The sequence below is a fragment of the Thunnus maccoyii genome, chromosome 3 (assembly GCF_910596095.1).
Source record: "Thunnus maccoyii chromosome 3, fThuMac1.1, whole genome shotgun sequence".
Classification (NCBI taxonomy): domain Eukaryota; kingdom Metazoa; phylum Chordata; class Actinopteri; order Scombriformes; family Scombridae; genus Thunnus; species Thunnus maccoyii.
The window spans coordinates 17,672,386-17,685,509 of record NC_056535.1 but is presented as its reverse complement, the minus strand read 5'-3'; the positions used below and the strand labels follow the sequence as shown (position 1 = coordinate 17,685,509).

The 13,124-nt window shown below is 39.2% G+C and overlaps 2 protein-coding genes across 3 annotated transcripts; both read left to right on the top strand.

The window, feature by feature from the left end:
* The first annotated feature begins 1,246 nt into the window (after positions 1 to 1,246).
* On the top strand, positions 1,247 to 6,046 carry LOC121893918 (SUZ domain-containing protein 1-like). Its single transcript, XM_042406090.1, has 4 exons — positions 1,247 to 1,584; positions 2,573 to 2,622; positions 2,721 to 2,990; positions 3,143 to 6,046. The coding sequence occupies exons 1-4, from the start codon at positions 1,534 to 1,536 to the stop codon at positions 3,252 to 3,254; spliced, it is 483 nt and encodes a 160-aa protein (XP_042262024.1). The 5' UTR covers positions 1,247 to 1,533; the 3' UTR covers positions 3,255 to 6,046.
* A 1,084-nt stretch (positions 6,047 to 7,130) lies between these two features.
* necap2 (NECAP endocytosis associated 2) lies at positions 7,131 to 12,336 on the top strand. 2 transcript variants are annotated; one of them, XM_042406075.1, is made up of 8 exons: positions 7,131 to 7,437; positions 8,584 to 8,684; positions 8,965 to 9,069; positions 9,844 to 9,925; positions 10,440 to 10,548; positions 10,775 to 10,928; positions 11,025 to 11,109; positions 11,241 to 12,336. In XM_042406075.1, exons 1-8 carry the CDS (start codon positions 7,343 to 7,345, stop codon positions 11,284 to 11,286), a joined length of 777 nt encoding a protein of 258 aa, XP_042262009.1. In that variant the 5' UTR covers positions 7,131 to 7,342; the 3' UTR covers positions 11,287 to 12,336. The 2 variants fall into 2 exon arrangements, with proteins under 2 accessions (XP_042262009.1, XP_042262010.1); XM_042406076.1 differs by having other exon boundaries at positions 7,139 to 7,437; positions 10,775 to 10,919.
* The last annotated feature ends 788 nt before the right edge of the window (positions 12,337 to 13,124 follow it).

The following is a 13,124-nucleotide window of genomic DNA, read 5'->3' as shown; positions in this document are numbered from 1 at the left end:
TATAAAACTAATCTGTTAAATATATCATGTTCCAAAACCTGAGGTAAAAGGATCTGGATGGCGATTTTTTACATATTTTTCTTATTGTCCACAAATCTCATGTGCAGAGCCAAACTAACAATGAACTCATACTACTTACAAGTAGCCTATTGTGCGTGTATCCAAAGCCTGATATATCATATTCCTCTGTGCCGTAGTGCTCCATTGTCCAAAAATTGTTAAAAACACATCAGTGAGCCACACTGCTGCACTGGGTGACGTGTTCCTTCTTCCCTGAAGAATTTGTTGTTGCTGCTGTAAGTCAAATTCCAGGCTTCAACCTGCTCTGTACACTTTGTTTGTGACAGTTTTTCCTATCTTGCAGACAAGTTGACATCAACTTGTTGCACATGCCCATAAATGGCTGTCTGTTTCACAGCCTTTGTTGCTAAGGTTGTTGCTTAGGTTGTTCCACGTTTGTTTGTGTTGTCCACTTCCATACTCCCGATTGGATTTCGGCTTGAACATGTACAGATTTATTTAAGAAGTTGACATTTTGAGTAAAGAACAAGAAAAAGTAGTGAAATAATTCTATGTCTTTCTAACTGTCATCTCTCCAGTGGCTCTCTCCCTCTTCTCCCTGCGCATGTGTCTGATTGTCTGAGTGGAGACAGGTATGCCGGAGTCAGAGCAGAGCACCACCAGCGGCACCTCATCCTGCAATCAACCCTGCCTATATATTCTCAGCTCTACCAGATCGTAGCCTCTGCTGGATTCTGTCTGTGCTGCTCTCTGGCCCTTGTCTCCTGGACCTTGCCTCACCTTGTCTGCCCCACTCCCCTAACCTGGACCCACCAGGCTCCATACTTCACCTTTTGGGATCTCCACCTGGCTTTGCTGTGAACCGTTCCCTGGGCCTCATGTGGCTAATTAACAGTGCCGTGCTTAAATAAACACGATTTCATTCCAGCCCTGTCTCTGGCCAGTCTGTGTTTGCACCTCAGTGTGTTTGGACCTGCTTAGTTGCCACCTGACAGGTGGATGTCAAGGGACAGTTTCCAAAAACCAATCAATCAGAGCAGAGTGGGCTCACTGGGAGGAGGGCCTTGAAGAGACGGGAGCTAAAACAACCTGTTTCAGACAGAGGCTGAACTGAGGGGCTGCATAAAGGGCCAGTATAAGATAAATAAATATTTTTTTAAATATAAGTAAATTAATATTTAAAAGTATTTTACAGTCATTGTTTTCTTTCTAGGCGGCGTGGTGACGTCACAAGTAGTCGCTTGATTTACCGAGGTGGACGTGACGTCAGATTTAAAGCAACAGGCAGGGGGTTACCCTCAGTGGCGCTTCAAGCTAGCAGGCTAACACGCGGCCAAGGAAAGCTTTGCTAATCTGTTCAATCAGCACTCGCCTGACAAGAAAAAGTCGCAAAATTTAGCTCCCGGCGATCCTGCGTGAACGCTGCCCACCGTCCCATGCCTGTGTCTGCGGGGACGGGAGACAGTTAGCCGGGGGAGCCGAAGAGGAAAGCAGCGAGCAGCGCTGATCAACATGGAGGATGAAGAGGTTGCAGAGAGCTGGGAAGAGGCGGCGGACAGCGGGGTGAGAAACACGAACCTCACATATTGTGTTTACAGAGGCTCTAGTTAACAAGATTTCAGTTTGACAGTCAACCGGTTACTGAGCAAATATCCGTGATAGGTTGGATGTGTCTGGAGCTTGAATATGTGGTTTCGTTTTTGAAATACGGCCAGAGAAACAGTCTGCAGGCCCCGCTGTCCCTCAACGACGTGGGACTGAGCCTGCCGTCATGTTATTTTACTTGTTGAACGAAAATTAGCTTTTTATGTGCGGGGAAAGCCATGTAACATTATGAAATAAATAATTATTCTTAACAAAGTCGAGATTTCCCTATATTATCCTCATTGTGTAGACCCGCCCATTGCGGAAACGACAGGCTGCACTGAAGTAATAACACCACAACAGTGTAGTATGTTCAGGGCTGCTGCGTTTTATTGATCCAGTCTGATGTTACAAAAGCACTGAGAAAGTGCCACAACGGTGACGTTTGTTTCAGTGCATATTATGTCATGTTTTTTGGATTTCAGTGTAATGTAAACTTTTGTATATGATAAATGACATATTGCCAACAAAAGACCAAAGTAGAGGCACAATTGTAAATTTCTGAACAAATGTAATCTGATTAATGTAAGACCCTCTATGTGACTCTACTGAGTGAAGCAAATCTATATTGTCCATTATAGTTGCACTATAAGAGCAAATGTATTGATTTATGCATCGAATAGCACCTGTTATGTGATAGCACTACAATCAGCATAATTACCTGTCAAACTTTGATCAGAGATTAAATTGGAATATATTTCTCACCGTAGTGAGAGATTATTGGTTTGTGATGATTGAACTCTGTCGTAATATCTGTCAAAAGTTTGTTTTCTAAGATGCCAGTGACAAATTAGCAACTCAGAAATCCAGATCTTGTGAACATGTTTGCGATACAGGTCAATGAGACATGCGTGAAAGAAGTTGTTGGACAGCAATAAAAATGTATTAAATATTTGTTTCTCCTCAGGAAATAGAGAGAAGACTTGAGGCTAAGCTGAAAATAAATCAGGAGGCAAAGTAAGCAATCAAGAACTTTATTGAAAATGTTTAAAATATGGTAAGAATATATAAATGCAAATAGTTTTATTCCTCTTAACATTTTCTCACCTGTGCAGGAAATCCAGTTTGGGTTCAGGTGGTTCACCTGTGCGAACAGCTATTGTAATCCAGGACGACTCTCTTCCTGCGGCACCGCCACCACAAATTAGAATTTTAAAGCGTCCTTCAAATAACGGTACTGCAGGAAACCTTGCGTCCTCGTCCCGTCCCTCTCAGCAGATGAAGTCTTTGGCGCAGCGGGAGGCGGAGTATGCAGAAGCCCGGAGAAGGATTTTGGGTAGTGCTTCCTCAGATGATACGCCTCAGGACAATCCATGCCAGGACAGGTAAGATTTCTTAAAGCTCTTAAAGCAAAAACAACAAAATTTCTACATTTCTACACTTGTTAAAATTGAAAAGAGAATACATGGATGGATAAATTAGAAGTGAAAAAAAACAACACTTTTTATGATTCATTCTCATTTCTCCTCATCATCAGGCCAGTTCGTGTGAGTGCGCAGCAACCATCAGAACCAGTTCGTCCTAACAATCACGTGATCCGCCAGCCCACCGGCCCAGACGGCACCTCAGGCTTCCGACTCTGCAGATAAACAGGAGCTGCTGCTGCTGCAAGGGATCAGCTGTCTCCCTGAGAGGGCGTGAAGGGTGGCAGTTACTGGGGTTGTGCGTGGTGTGAAGAGCAGAGTGGTGGGGCAACACAAAATTTGACAGACATTAGAAATATGAAGACGCACCATGGGGATTGAGACGAACTATGCCACCCTCTCTCTACTCTGCTTACTGGCATGGTCTTTGCCTTTCGCCTTGTCTTTTCCCTCTGTGGAACGATGCAAGGGGCTGGCAGAGATCAGCCAAAGATCCGAAACCCCTTCTGTTCCACACTGTGGACAGGCTTTTGCCTCACGTCCCTACACACTGTGATACTTTGATGTACCATGAGGTGCCCTATGATTCTTACTCTCATTGGCCGGCTGAGTGCCAGGGCATCAGGTGTCTGTCCCTTCAGGGAGAGTAAGGAGAGCTCGTCAATCTGCGGGAAGTCCCCGGAGACGTGCAAACGAGTGAGCTGGCCTTTCCACTGAAGGTATCGGTGGGAAGTGGAGTCAGTCATGGCTGTGTGTCCATCGGGAAGCCGGGTTCGGTGGAAATAAAGTGCTTGACAGTGCCGAGAGTTAACTATGGGTTCAGCAGCTTGAGTGTAAGGTGATAGAAAGTCATACTGATATAGATAGATATATTCAGTAAAAGTACACTGTGCTCAGAAGTGTGTTTTAATACTGTAGTTGCATAGCAATGGGAGCAGCCCAGACCAGCATTTTCCACAGTCCAGAGGCCTCTGTTTGGCACTGGTGGCTATAAAAGAAATGTCCGGTGGGCACACAGCCTGTGGCCAAAGATTATAGATCGAAAGGACAGAGTGTCATTAAATCTAAGCTTATTCAAGCAATAATAATGAAATTACTCCCTGGGTTGTTTTGTTTTTTTACATATTGCCTAATTATCTGTGTTGTTTCAAATCTTTTATTTGAAACACTTAACATTGTTTTCTCAAGTTTGTGTTTTTTTTTTTTTCTTTTTTAGTTTGAGACATGTTTAAGTCAGGAGATCAGTAGTTTATAGGCGACTAGATGATGTAGCCTGCATAGCTAACTTAATTGGTAGTGTCATATAAAATTTTTATAAAAATAGGAAAAGTCTGACCTATTCATGAATTGAAAATCTGAAGTGCATAGTGATGCATTAATGTCCCTGCTTGTGTTGCCTTGCTTAGCATGGCTAAGTTGGAACTTCTCTTATAGCCAACGACAACGCAGACTGGTTTGTTTTAATATATTGACTGACTGTGTGTTATTGAAATGATGGCTGGTAAATTCTTCAAAAATAACTTTTTGATGGCCAGTGTGGAGGATGACTCCACATGACAACTGCTTCATTTGGAAAACATTCTGTCAGGGGAGTTTGTGCTGAAAACTACAAAAAAAATCATCTTTTAATCGGTGTCCTTAAGTATGAAGCCAAATTCTACTGTCTGGTCTTTCCTGAAGTGTTTTTCACACAACAGGATTTTAGACCATTGTCGCCTCGTTTGCAACTGATTGAAAATAAAAGTTTGCAAACCTTGAAAACCAACAATCTAATCAAATACTGACGAGTTAGCAGTACTGACAGTTACTGACAGGTTCGAAATAAACGATACCTGCAGCAATTTTTGAACTTTTGACCCTTTTTATGCCTTAAGTGATAAATGATACCTGTGGTTACATAAGTATACTGTCCAACAGGAAGAGCTTGTTAATCTAGTGCTGTTTTGTGCACTCGTGATTGGTTCATTATTCCATTGAATAAACTCTACGTAACTGAGGCTCAGTTTATAGCTGAACTAAGCAAGAGTTTTAGGAAGTATAAAACCAGACAAAGTAAGAGTGCAATAATGCTTTTCTCACAGAAGTGCTCCGTGACTGCTTTCAGCAGAGTTTGTCCAAATAGTTTCAGGTGTCAGTCAAAATCATTGATTGGAAATATTCATAGGACGTGTAGGCTTCACAGAGAGTAATTAATTGAAATGGTAAATTATACACCTTGCGTTTAAACAGTAGTGAGCAAATTCTCCATGACGCAAACTTACAAATAAAGCTGAAAAAAAAAACTGCATTTGTACCACCTGTTTTAACCTCACCAACTGCTAAAAATAAGACATTTAAGTTCGGATTGCATCATTAACTGATGATTTCTGGGAAATGAAGTTACCTTTACATTGCTCTTCAGTTGTCTATTGCAGTTCCTATATCTCAGTATTTTTATTTTATGAGATAGTATACACTGAGTACTTTTACATGCACATAAGTATCCCAGTTTTGAGTCTTATTCTGGTTTTGATCTTATTTGGGATATGACGTTTAAATATGTAAATGATAACAGTATTCAGGTTTCTAACAAGTGGGCCTTATCCAGCTCTCTGAAACCAGGATGTGATGTTTACATGTGCAAACAACCTGAATACTCAAAAAAAACAACAACCCCAAAACAAATAAACATCATAACCAGCATACTTGTGCGCATGTAAACACTCACTGTTAGGAGGAGTGGACCATCTCATCATGAATACATGCCCTTAATACACTGTTCCCAAGGATCAGGTTCAGTTATTGAGATGAAATTGTTCTGTAATCATTTTAAACTGATATTGAAGAGTAAATAACCATCACCGCCACCACCTACAGTAGATAACCATCCTGTACCTGTGTGATCTACCCATGAAGCTTTGTTTCAGTCCTTTACAGCCGCCTGTCTAGTTTGAGGCTGACTTGATGTCATTGTTATTTTGAGACTTGAAAACACAGATGGAAATTGATTACCCTTTAATAAAGACACTTAAAACAAAGAGAACTTGGTATATGTTTGTTTTGTATTATGTGAAACAGCTTAGTTCTTCAGCAGGAGGTTGTTTGAGTATGAGGCATTTATTTTCAATACCACAATGTAAAATTACTTTACATTACTTGTAAAAGTCCTGCATTTAAGATATACTTAAGTAGAAGTACAAAAGTATTATCAGCTAAATTTACATAAAGTATTAAAAGTAAAAGTAGTTTTGCAAAAAATCAGCTGCTGTGACTAATGTCAGCTGGGTATAGGAAAGAAGAAAAACTTAAGCAAAGTTTAGAGAAAACTTAAGAGAACTTATTTGTTAAATATTGGGCCTGAACAAGTATTTATTTGGTGAAAGTACAATATTTCCCTCTGAAATGCAGTGGAGTGGAAGTATAAAGTAGCAGAAAATGGAAATACTCAAGTAAAGTACAAAGTACTTAAGAAGGACAGTACTTGATGTACTGAGTTACTTTCCACCACTGTATTGAATTGCAATATTGCACAGATGTTCCTAATAAAATGCTTGGTGAGTGTATATCCACAGAATGTATCAAAAATGAATGGACATTTGTTGCAAAATATATACAATACAAATGCAACATAACAAAACAAGACTGCACAGATTTTTTTTTCTGAAAACATTCAAAAAACCTTTAAAACAACATTTAAAGGACCATAGTATAGTTTAAAAGGACATCATTTAAATACCGATTGAAATTGGTATTCAACCAATTTCAAGAGAAGAAAAAAGAAAAATTTAATTTAATTTATTGTCATGCACCTGACCATAATATAGAAATATAATAATGTACGCTGTGAATGTACATCCTCACCGACACATAACTGTCACTGTGGCCGTGGGAGATTTACACTGTCACATATTTTTGCTCAAACCATCCTCACCGGACGCGGCGCTGTTTGAAGCGAGCACGACGGCTCGTTGTTCGGTTGGTTCAGTTGCTCGGTGTCCATTGAAAACGGTCGTGTCGTAGATGGTAACCCTAGATTTGAAAAAAAAAAAAAAAAACTCTCGCGAGAGAGTACGCGTTGTTCTTTCATTGTGCGCGTTGTTTGTCATTTCACAAAATAATTATGCTCAATGATGTGACAACGCCGTGGTTAAGGTCTGGTTGGATTTAGTCGGAAAAACAATTGGTTTGGGTTAAGTAAAGATCATGGTTTGGGTTAAAATGAACACTTAATAGAAATCTCGCGAGAGTTATCGCAAATCTAGGGTTACCATCTAGGCACGAACAACGCGTTGAAAGTCGGAAGTTTGCCTTTAGTTAGTGTGACACTTGACAAAATGGCAGAAGATAACAGTTATGAGTCGATGCTCTGTGTGAAGCCCGAGGTTCACGTTTACCGGATCCCACCGCGGGCCACTAACCGTGGATATCGGTAAGATAACCGCAGAAACACGAAACGTTAGCAGCGGTTAACTGACGAGTCTGACTGCCTGCGAGTGTCTGTCAGCTAGCTAATACAATGCACCCATTATCGGACAGTTATTAGGATAGAAGTTTGCTTCTTTGAACTTGTTGTAACTAAATTGTGTCGGATGTTTCCAGCCCAGACAGCCAGATACGACAAACGATGAAGCTAAATGAACAAAACTGGCTAGATGCGCTAAAAAACGCCATTTAGAAACACAATTTTACCGCAGTAGAAGTTAGTTAGCTTAACCTGTGTTTAGATTACGGAACTCGGACCCCGTCATCCAGACTTGATCTTTATTTTACTTGCGACTTACACCTGTTGTTCTAAAAAAAAATTGACTTAAGTCGTGGGGGACATTTGAAATGATGACATTAGAGATAACTTCATATCCGGACGTTTCAAAAAAAGATTACTCGACATACATCTGTCCGATAATGGATGCAAGAGCGTAAAGCTAATTCCTAATGCGTTTGTGTGTGTGTGTGTGTGTAGCTGAAAGTGCAAGTATTTACATACAGTTTATGTACATTTTATCGCTGCTCATAAATTGTTTGTCTCTCTACATAAAGAAACTGTCATGCAAAATATTTTGGTCTGAAAAAACAATTTTCAGGATCATGTTCAGTGTTTTACAAACTTCACTGAACAGTAAATCTACATCTTCCCTCCCTCACAGTTTGTTTTTGTGCTTAGGTAACATCATAAACTTACATTCAAACCCAACCAGCAAGGATTTAGGGCCTAATAAGAGCTTTAAAGGATCCACAGATGTCACATATTTTATATTAGTTCATCCTACTGTAAGTCTTGATAAGATGTATTGGAAGGAGCCAATAGATTTGAAGGGATTCACAATTTTAAGACTTGAACAATTTCTAAAGACATGTTGGCTGATCTTTACAGTGTTGCTATTCTTTAGTTGGCAACAAAAGATCACTGTTTCCATGAACATCTCATATTTAGCCTTCTCGAAATTTCTCAATTTCACTTCCTCCTCCTCCTGCTGTGAAAAAGCCACAGCTGCTTGGTGATGAAGTCAGCTGCTTCTGTAAATTAGAATCACAAACTACTTTCATGTTCAGCTTTTGTGTTCATCTGTGTTTCTAGCGCTGCTGACTGGAAGCTGGATGAACCTGCATGGAGCGGCAGGATGAAAATCACAGCTAAAGGCAAGATGGCCTTCATCAAGTTAGAGGACAAAAACACAGGTAGACAAAAACATTTCCTTGTGTCAGTGTGCTCATACGTAAATCACCACATTGGATATTTGTGTGTCTTCTTTACAATTCACTGTAACACCTGCCAGCATCTTGTAGTACCCACTGTTTCATCCATCTTTAACACATGACACTTTGGTCACAGTGTGATTAAAGCAGCTGTCAACAAGTTTTGCTACCTTGCGTTGTCCTTTTCGACCACGTTTTTTTTACTTTATTACTCGCAACACAGAAAGTAACAATGAGGCACTGATTGCTGTGTTCTTTGCAGGAGAGCTGTTTGCCCAAGCTCCGGTCGAACAGTATCCAGGCTGTGTAGTTGAAGCAGTAACAGACTCCAGCAGGTACTTTGTGATCCGGATAGAGGACGGCAATGGTAAGCAACTTTCATGTGAACTATATCAATGAAAATATAAAGGTAAACTGGTTTAATTGAGTTATTATACTGGTCCAAATATAAGACGAATCTGATCATAAGACTGAATTAAGTAGGAGGAGATTTACTGTACTAAACATCTCTTAAGTGTAATGTCACATTGATGTAGTAGGACTGTATTGATTTAAAAAACAAATCCGTTTAAATACAAATGTATACATTTATTTTAAATTAGACGAAATATGACAAAGCCAACAAGTTCTTCTGGTTTCCATTTCAAGTGCATCAGCATTCAGATTGGACTATGGACGTGGAATAATCAGCTTTACCCTGAACAATGGAAAGATTTTCTCTTTGTTTTTACATTTTAAAAAGTGTATTTCTTGGCTGCTTGAAAGCTGTTTGACGGCTCTGCGTTGTTGATCATCATGATCTTTAAAGGTGCCTTCAGAGCTCCTGAAGACTTGGTTAACTTGACTCATCTGTCACTGTAACACTGGAGCTGTCAGTTGATAGTAGATTATTAATTCAAAAAGGATTTTTTTTTTACAAACATGCCCTATGTGTTGCTGTTAATGGCATTTACCTAGTCGTTAGATAAACTTCACTTAAATAGTCTTATATTTGGGTTAATATGGTGGAAACTTGATCCATCGCTAAGTCCCAGTTGTCCTCTGCTCTTCTTTGACTTTTTTTTTATATATATCTTACTGCAGGAATATGTATGTTTTATGTTTTAATGTGTTTTTGTCTTTACAATTGCTTCGAATGCAGGTCGTCATGCTTTTATCGGTCTTGGCTTTGCTGATCGTGGAGACTCATTTGACTTCAACGTAGCTTTACAAGACCATTTTAAGTAAGTTAAACTTCCATTACACTGACTTTTTACCGTCTGGATCCGTATTAACAAAACATCCTAAAAGTTTCTCCTAACAGGCAGAGTTAGGAGAAACTTCTAAAAATAAGCTGTGTGTCATTTCTCAATTTGAGATGCCTACATTTTTGGTGTAAAAGTATTTCGCAAAGCATTTTAGCACTAAAACAATCTTATAAATATGTGAACGAGACCTACTCACAGTCAGTCTGCTGCAACATGCTCATGGTGTATTATGCCAGGATAGAAAAATCCTTGCACTCCTGCATATTGATTTTCTTTTTTAAATTCACACTCAATGTTACACATTTGTCTTATCATGTAAATGTTTTTGTTAAACTATATCATAACTATTAACTACATATATAGTTGTTAAAACTATGTCAGCAGTTAACAAAGTGGCCGATACTTTGACGCTCTGTAGAAGCATCATTAAACTGTCTTTCGAAACTAATTTCATTGATAATCATTATGCTTTCATGCTCTTTTTCTAAAGGTGGGTGAAGCAGGAAGGCGAGCTTGCAAAACTGGAAGCCTCTCAGAGCGCCGCACCTAAGCTGGACCTGAGCTTCAAGGAAGGACAGACTATCAAGATCAGCATTGGGGTGAGCATGTAGCCCAGTGAAATAGTCATTTGGAAGTGACTCAGATCTGATTTTTGTTCTCGGAAGTGTGAACAAACCAAATCAGATTTTTTTTTTTTTTTTTTTTGTAATATCAGATCTGGGCCACTTGCATGTATAGTCCTTGATTTTAGACGACGTTTAGCAAGAAAAGAGTAACTATTTGGAACTATTTGTTTAGAAACTGTCATGATTGTCTGTATCACAGAACATCAAGAAGAAGGAGGCAGGTGGTGCCAAACCGCGGCCCATGGGTGGAGGTCTGCTCCCACCTCCACCAGGAGTGAAGGCTGGAGGTGTCATACCGCCTCCTGGAGGCCAGCAGACGGCCCCAGCTGAACAAACAAACGCTGGTGATCACTGTGCATATATTTTCTTCTTCACATGATGTTTAAAAAAAAAAAAAAAAAAGTTCACACTTATCATATTGACACAAGACTATTTTCCCCCTCATCCAGCCACTCTTTTAGACTTCGGGTCCCCCGTCCCTGCAGCTCAGCCCAGCTCTGACATGTGGGGAGATTTCACATCAGCAGGTTCCAAGTAAGTTTCTACAAAGATGGCGTCACATCATCCATCCATCATATGTGTTTTTGTGTTGTTTTTTTGTGTGTGTGTGTGTGTGTCCTCACTCCCATCATCACTCTCATGTCCTCATCGCCTCTTCTCCACAGCTCCAGTAAAGATGCTGTCACATCGGGATGGGTGCAGTTTAGTTGAGTGTGGTGAGAAAACGTTTGCACACTCAGGTTCCAAACATTCCACGGACAGGATGATTGTGGCAAAAACAAAAAAAAGAAACTAAAAGTGGGGAACTGTTAGCAAACTTGACCGTCTCGTTGGCTGCACTCGTGCTGTAAAGAGTTTGTACACGTAAACAGTAGCTCGCCGACCAACAAACTCTGGAGGAACAAACAGTAAAATGTACATATTTTTTTTTTACAATCATATCCCCTTTTTTCCCCTCATTGCTATGCAGTAGGATTCTTTGATTTTTAGTAGTCAGGTCACCACTACACCTGTCATTGTTGGAGTCTCTGCTCTATTTGAGACAAGCGAGCATATTGAAGGTTGTCGGGTTACACTAAGCAGGTGATAATCTTGCCTTAAATCACACGTTCCCTCATTTTCATTGTTTCTAGTCCTCTCACCGACCTCCTGTCTGCTCATCTGCCCAGAATCAGATCAGATTTGTGTCCCTTTTCTTTACAACATCATGCATTACATTTTCCTGTTTTCCTGTCATACAGTTATCTCATTATGACAGCGCCACTCATCTCAAGGTTGTTTTTGGGAAAGTTGAATAGTTTACCTATTGAAGTATCCATGTTTTGTTTTCACTCTATGCCATGTATGTGTGTTTTGTTTTCGGTTTGTAACTTTGCCATCTCCCTTGGTTTTTTTTGTTTTAGGCGTTCTTGCAAAGCTGAGATGATTCACGGTGATATTAATATTTGATGATTAGTTTTACATTAAAGCTCTTAAGCCTTCATCAAATATACCAAGATTTGTTTTTAATCAGCGGTGTTGGGAAAAGGATTTGAATGCCGTTTCATGTTTTGTTGTTCACGTTCATCTTGGTATACACCCTTCATTCATCTTTGCCTCATGTGTTTTTGCTTTTTTTTTTAATTGTGCCTTTTACCAAATTGAAATTTCCTTAATCTTATTGATAATTTGCATCAAGTATTTGATCAAGTGCCTTTCTGGAAAAAAAAAGAAACCTAAAATGTAAACCTATGTCTTCTTGTAAATAAACAATATATTTCATTTGCCCTTGTTTTTTATGTTTAATAGGATAATGTAGACGGTCTGTCTGTGTTATTGATATTTTAGCTCTTCACACTTGCATCACATTGTCCTCAATCAGTTTTAAAAGCTTCTGGTTTTACAGGAAGTTGTTGATAACACAGCACATGGAGCCATAGATGAGTACCTCAGTGTCATCAGTAACATAATCTGAGGGATTATAAGTAATATCCAGTCAGTAATTTATTAATTAATGTAAGAAACTGGGCTACAAACTGATTTATTGTTATGAAGTTGAGAATATGTCCATGAAATGAACATGATTTAATGGGCAACTTTTCATCTAAAACAATGAAGAGGAGCAACAAATATTATTTTATGAACAGTCACATTCAAAGATCACTCAGGTTTTATCTTCAGTTATTTGTTGTATTGATCAGTTGGTGCTGTAGGCAATTAGGTTTTTTCTGATACACTTTGTGACCTATAGTTGCACAATGTTGCTTTTATATTTCAATAATCGGAGAGAAAGGATTCACTTAAAACACAATTTGTAACATCTAGATGAACATCAAAAATATATTTGATCCCTATTTATTTACCAGAATACAAACTTCTCATGTCAAAAGTAAATTGGTAATAAAAAGAATTTGAAAAACCTACATGTTTCACAATCCTTTTTCCTTTTTTAAAATAAAATGTCCAAATTTCCTGGTTGCAGCTGCGATTTATTTATATCTGGTTCATTGTAATTGGCCATATGTGCTATATAAGACACTGGACTCTGGGGTATAGCTAGAATTTCCGGA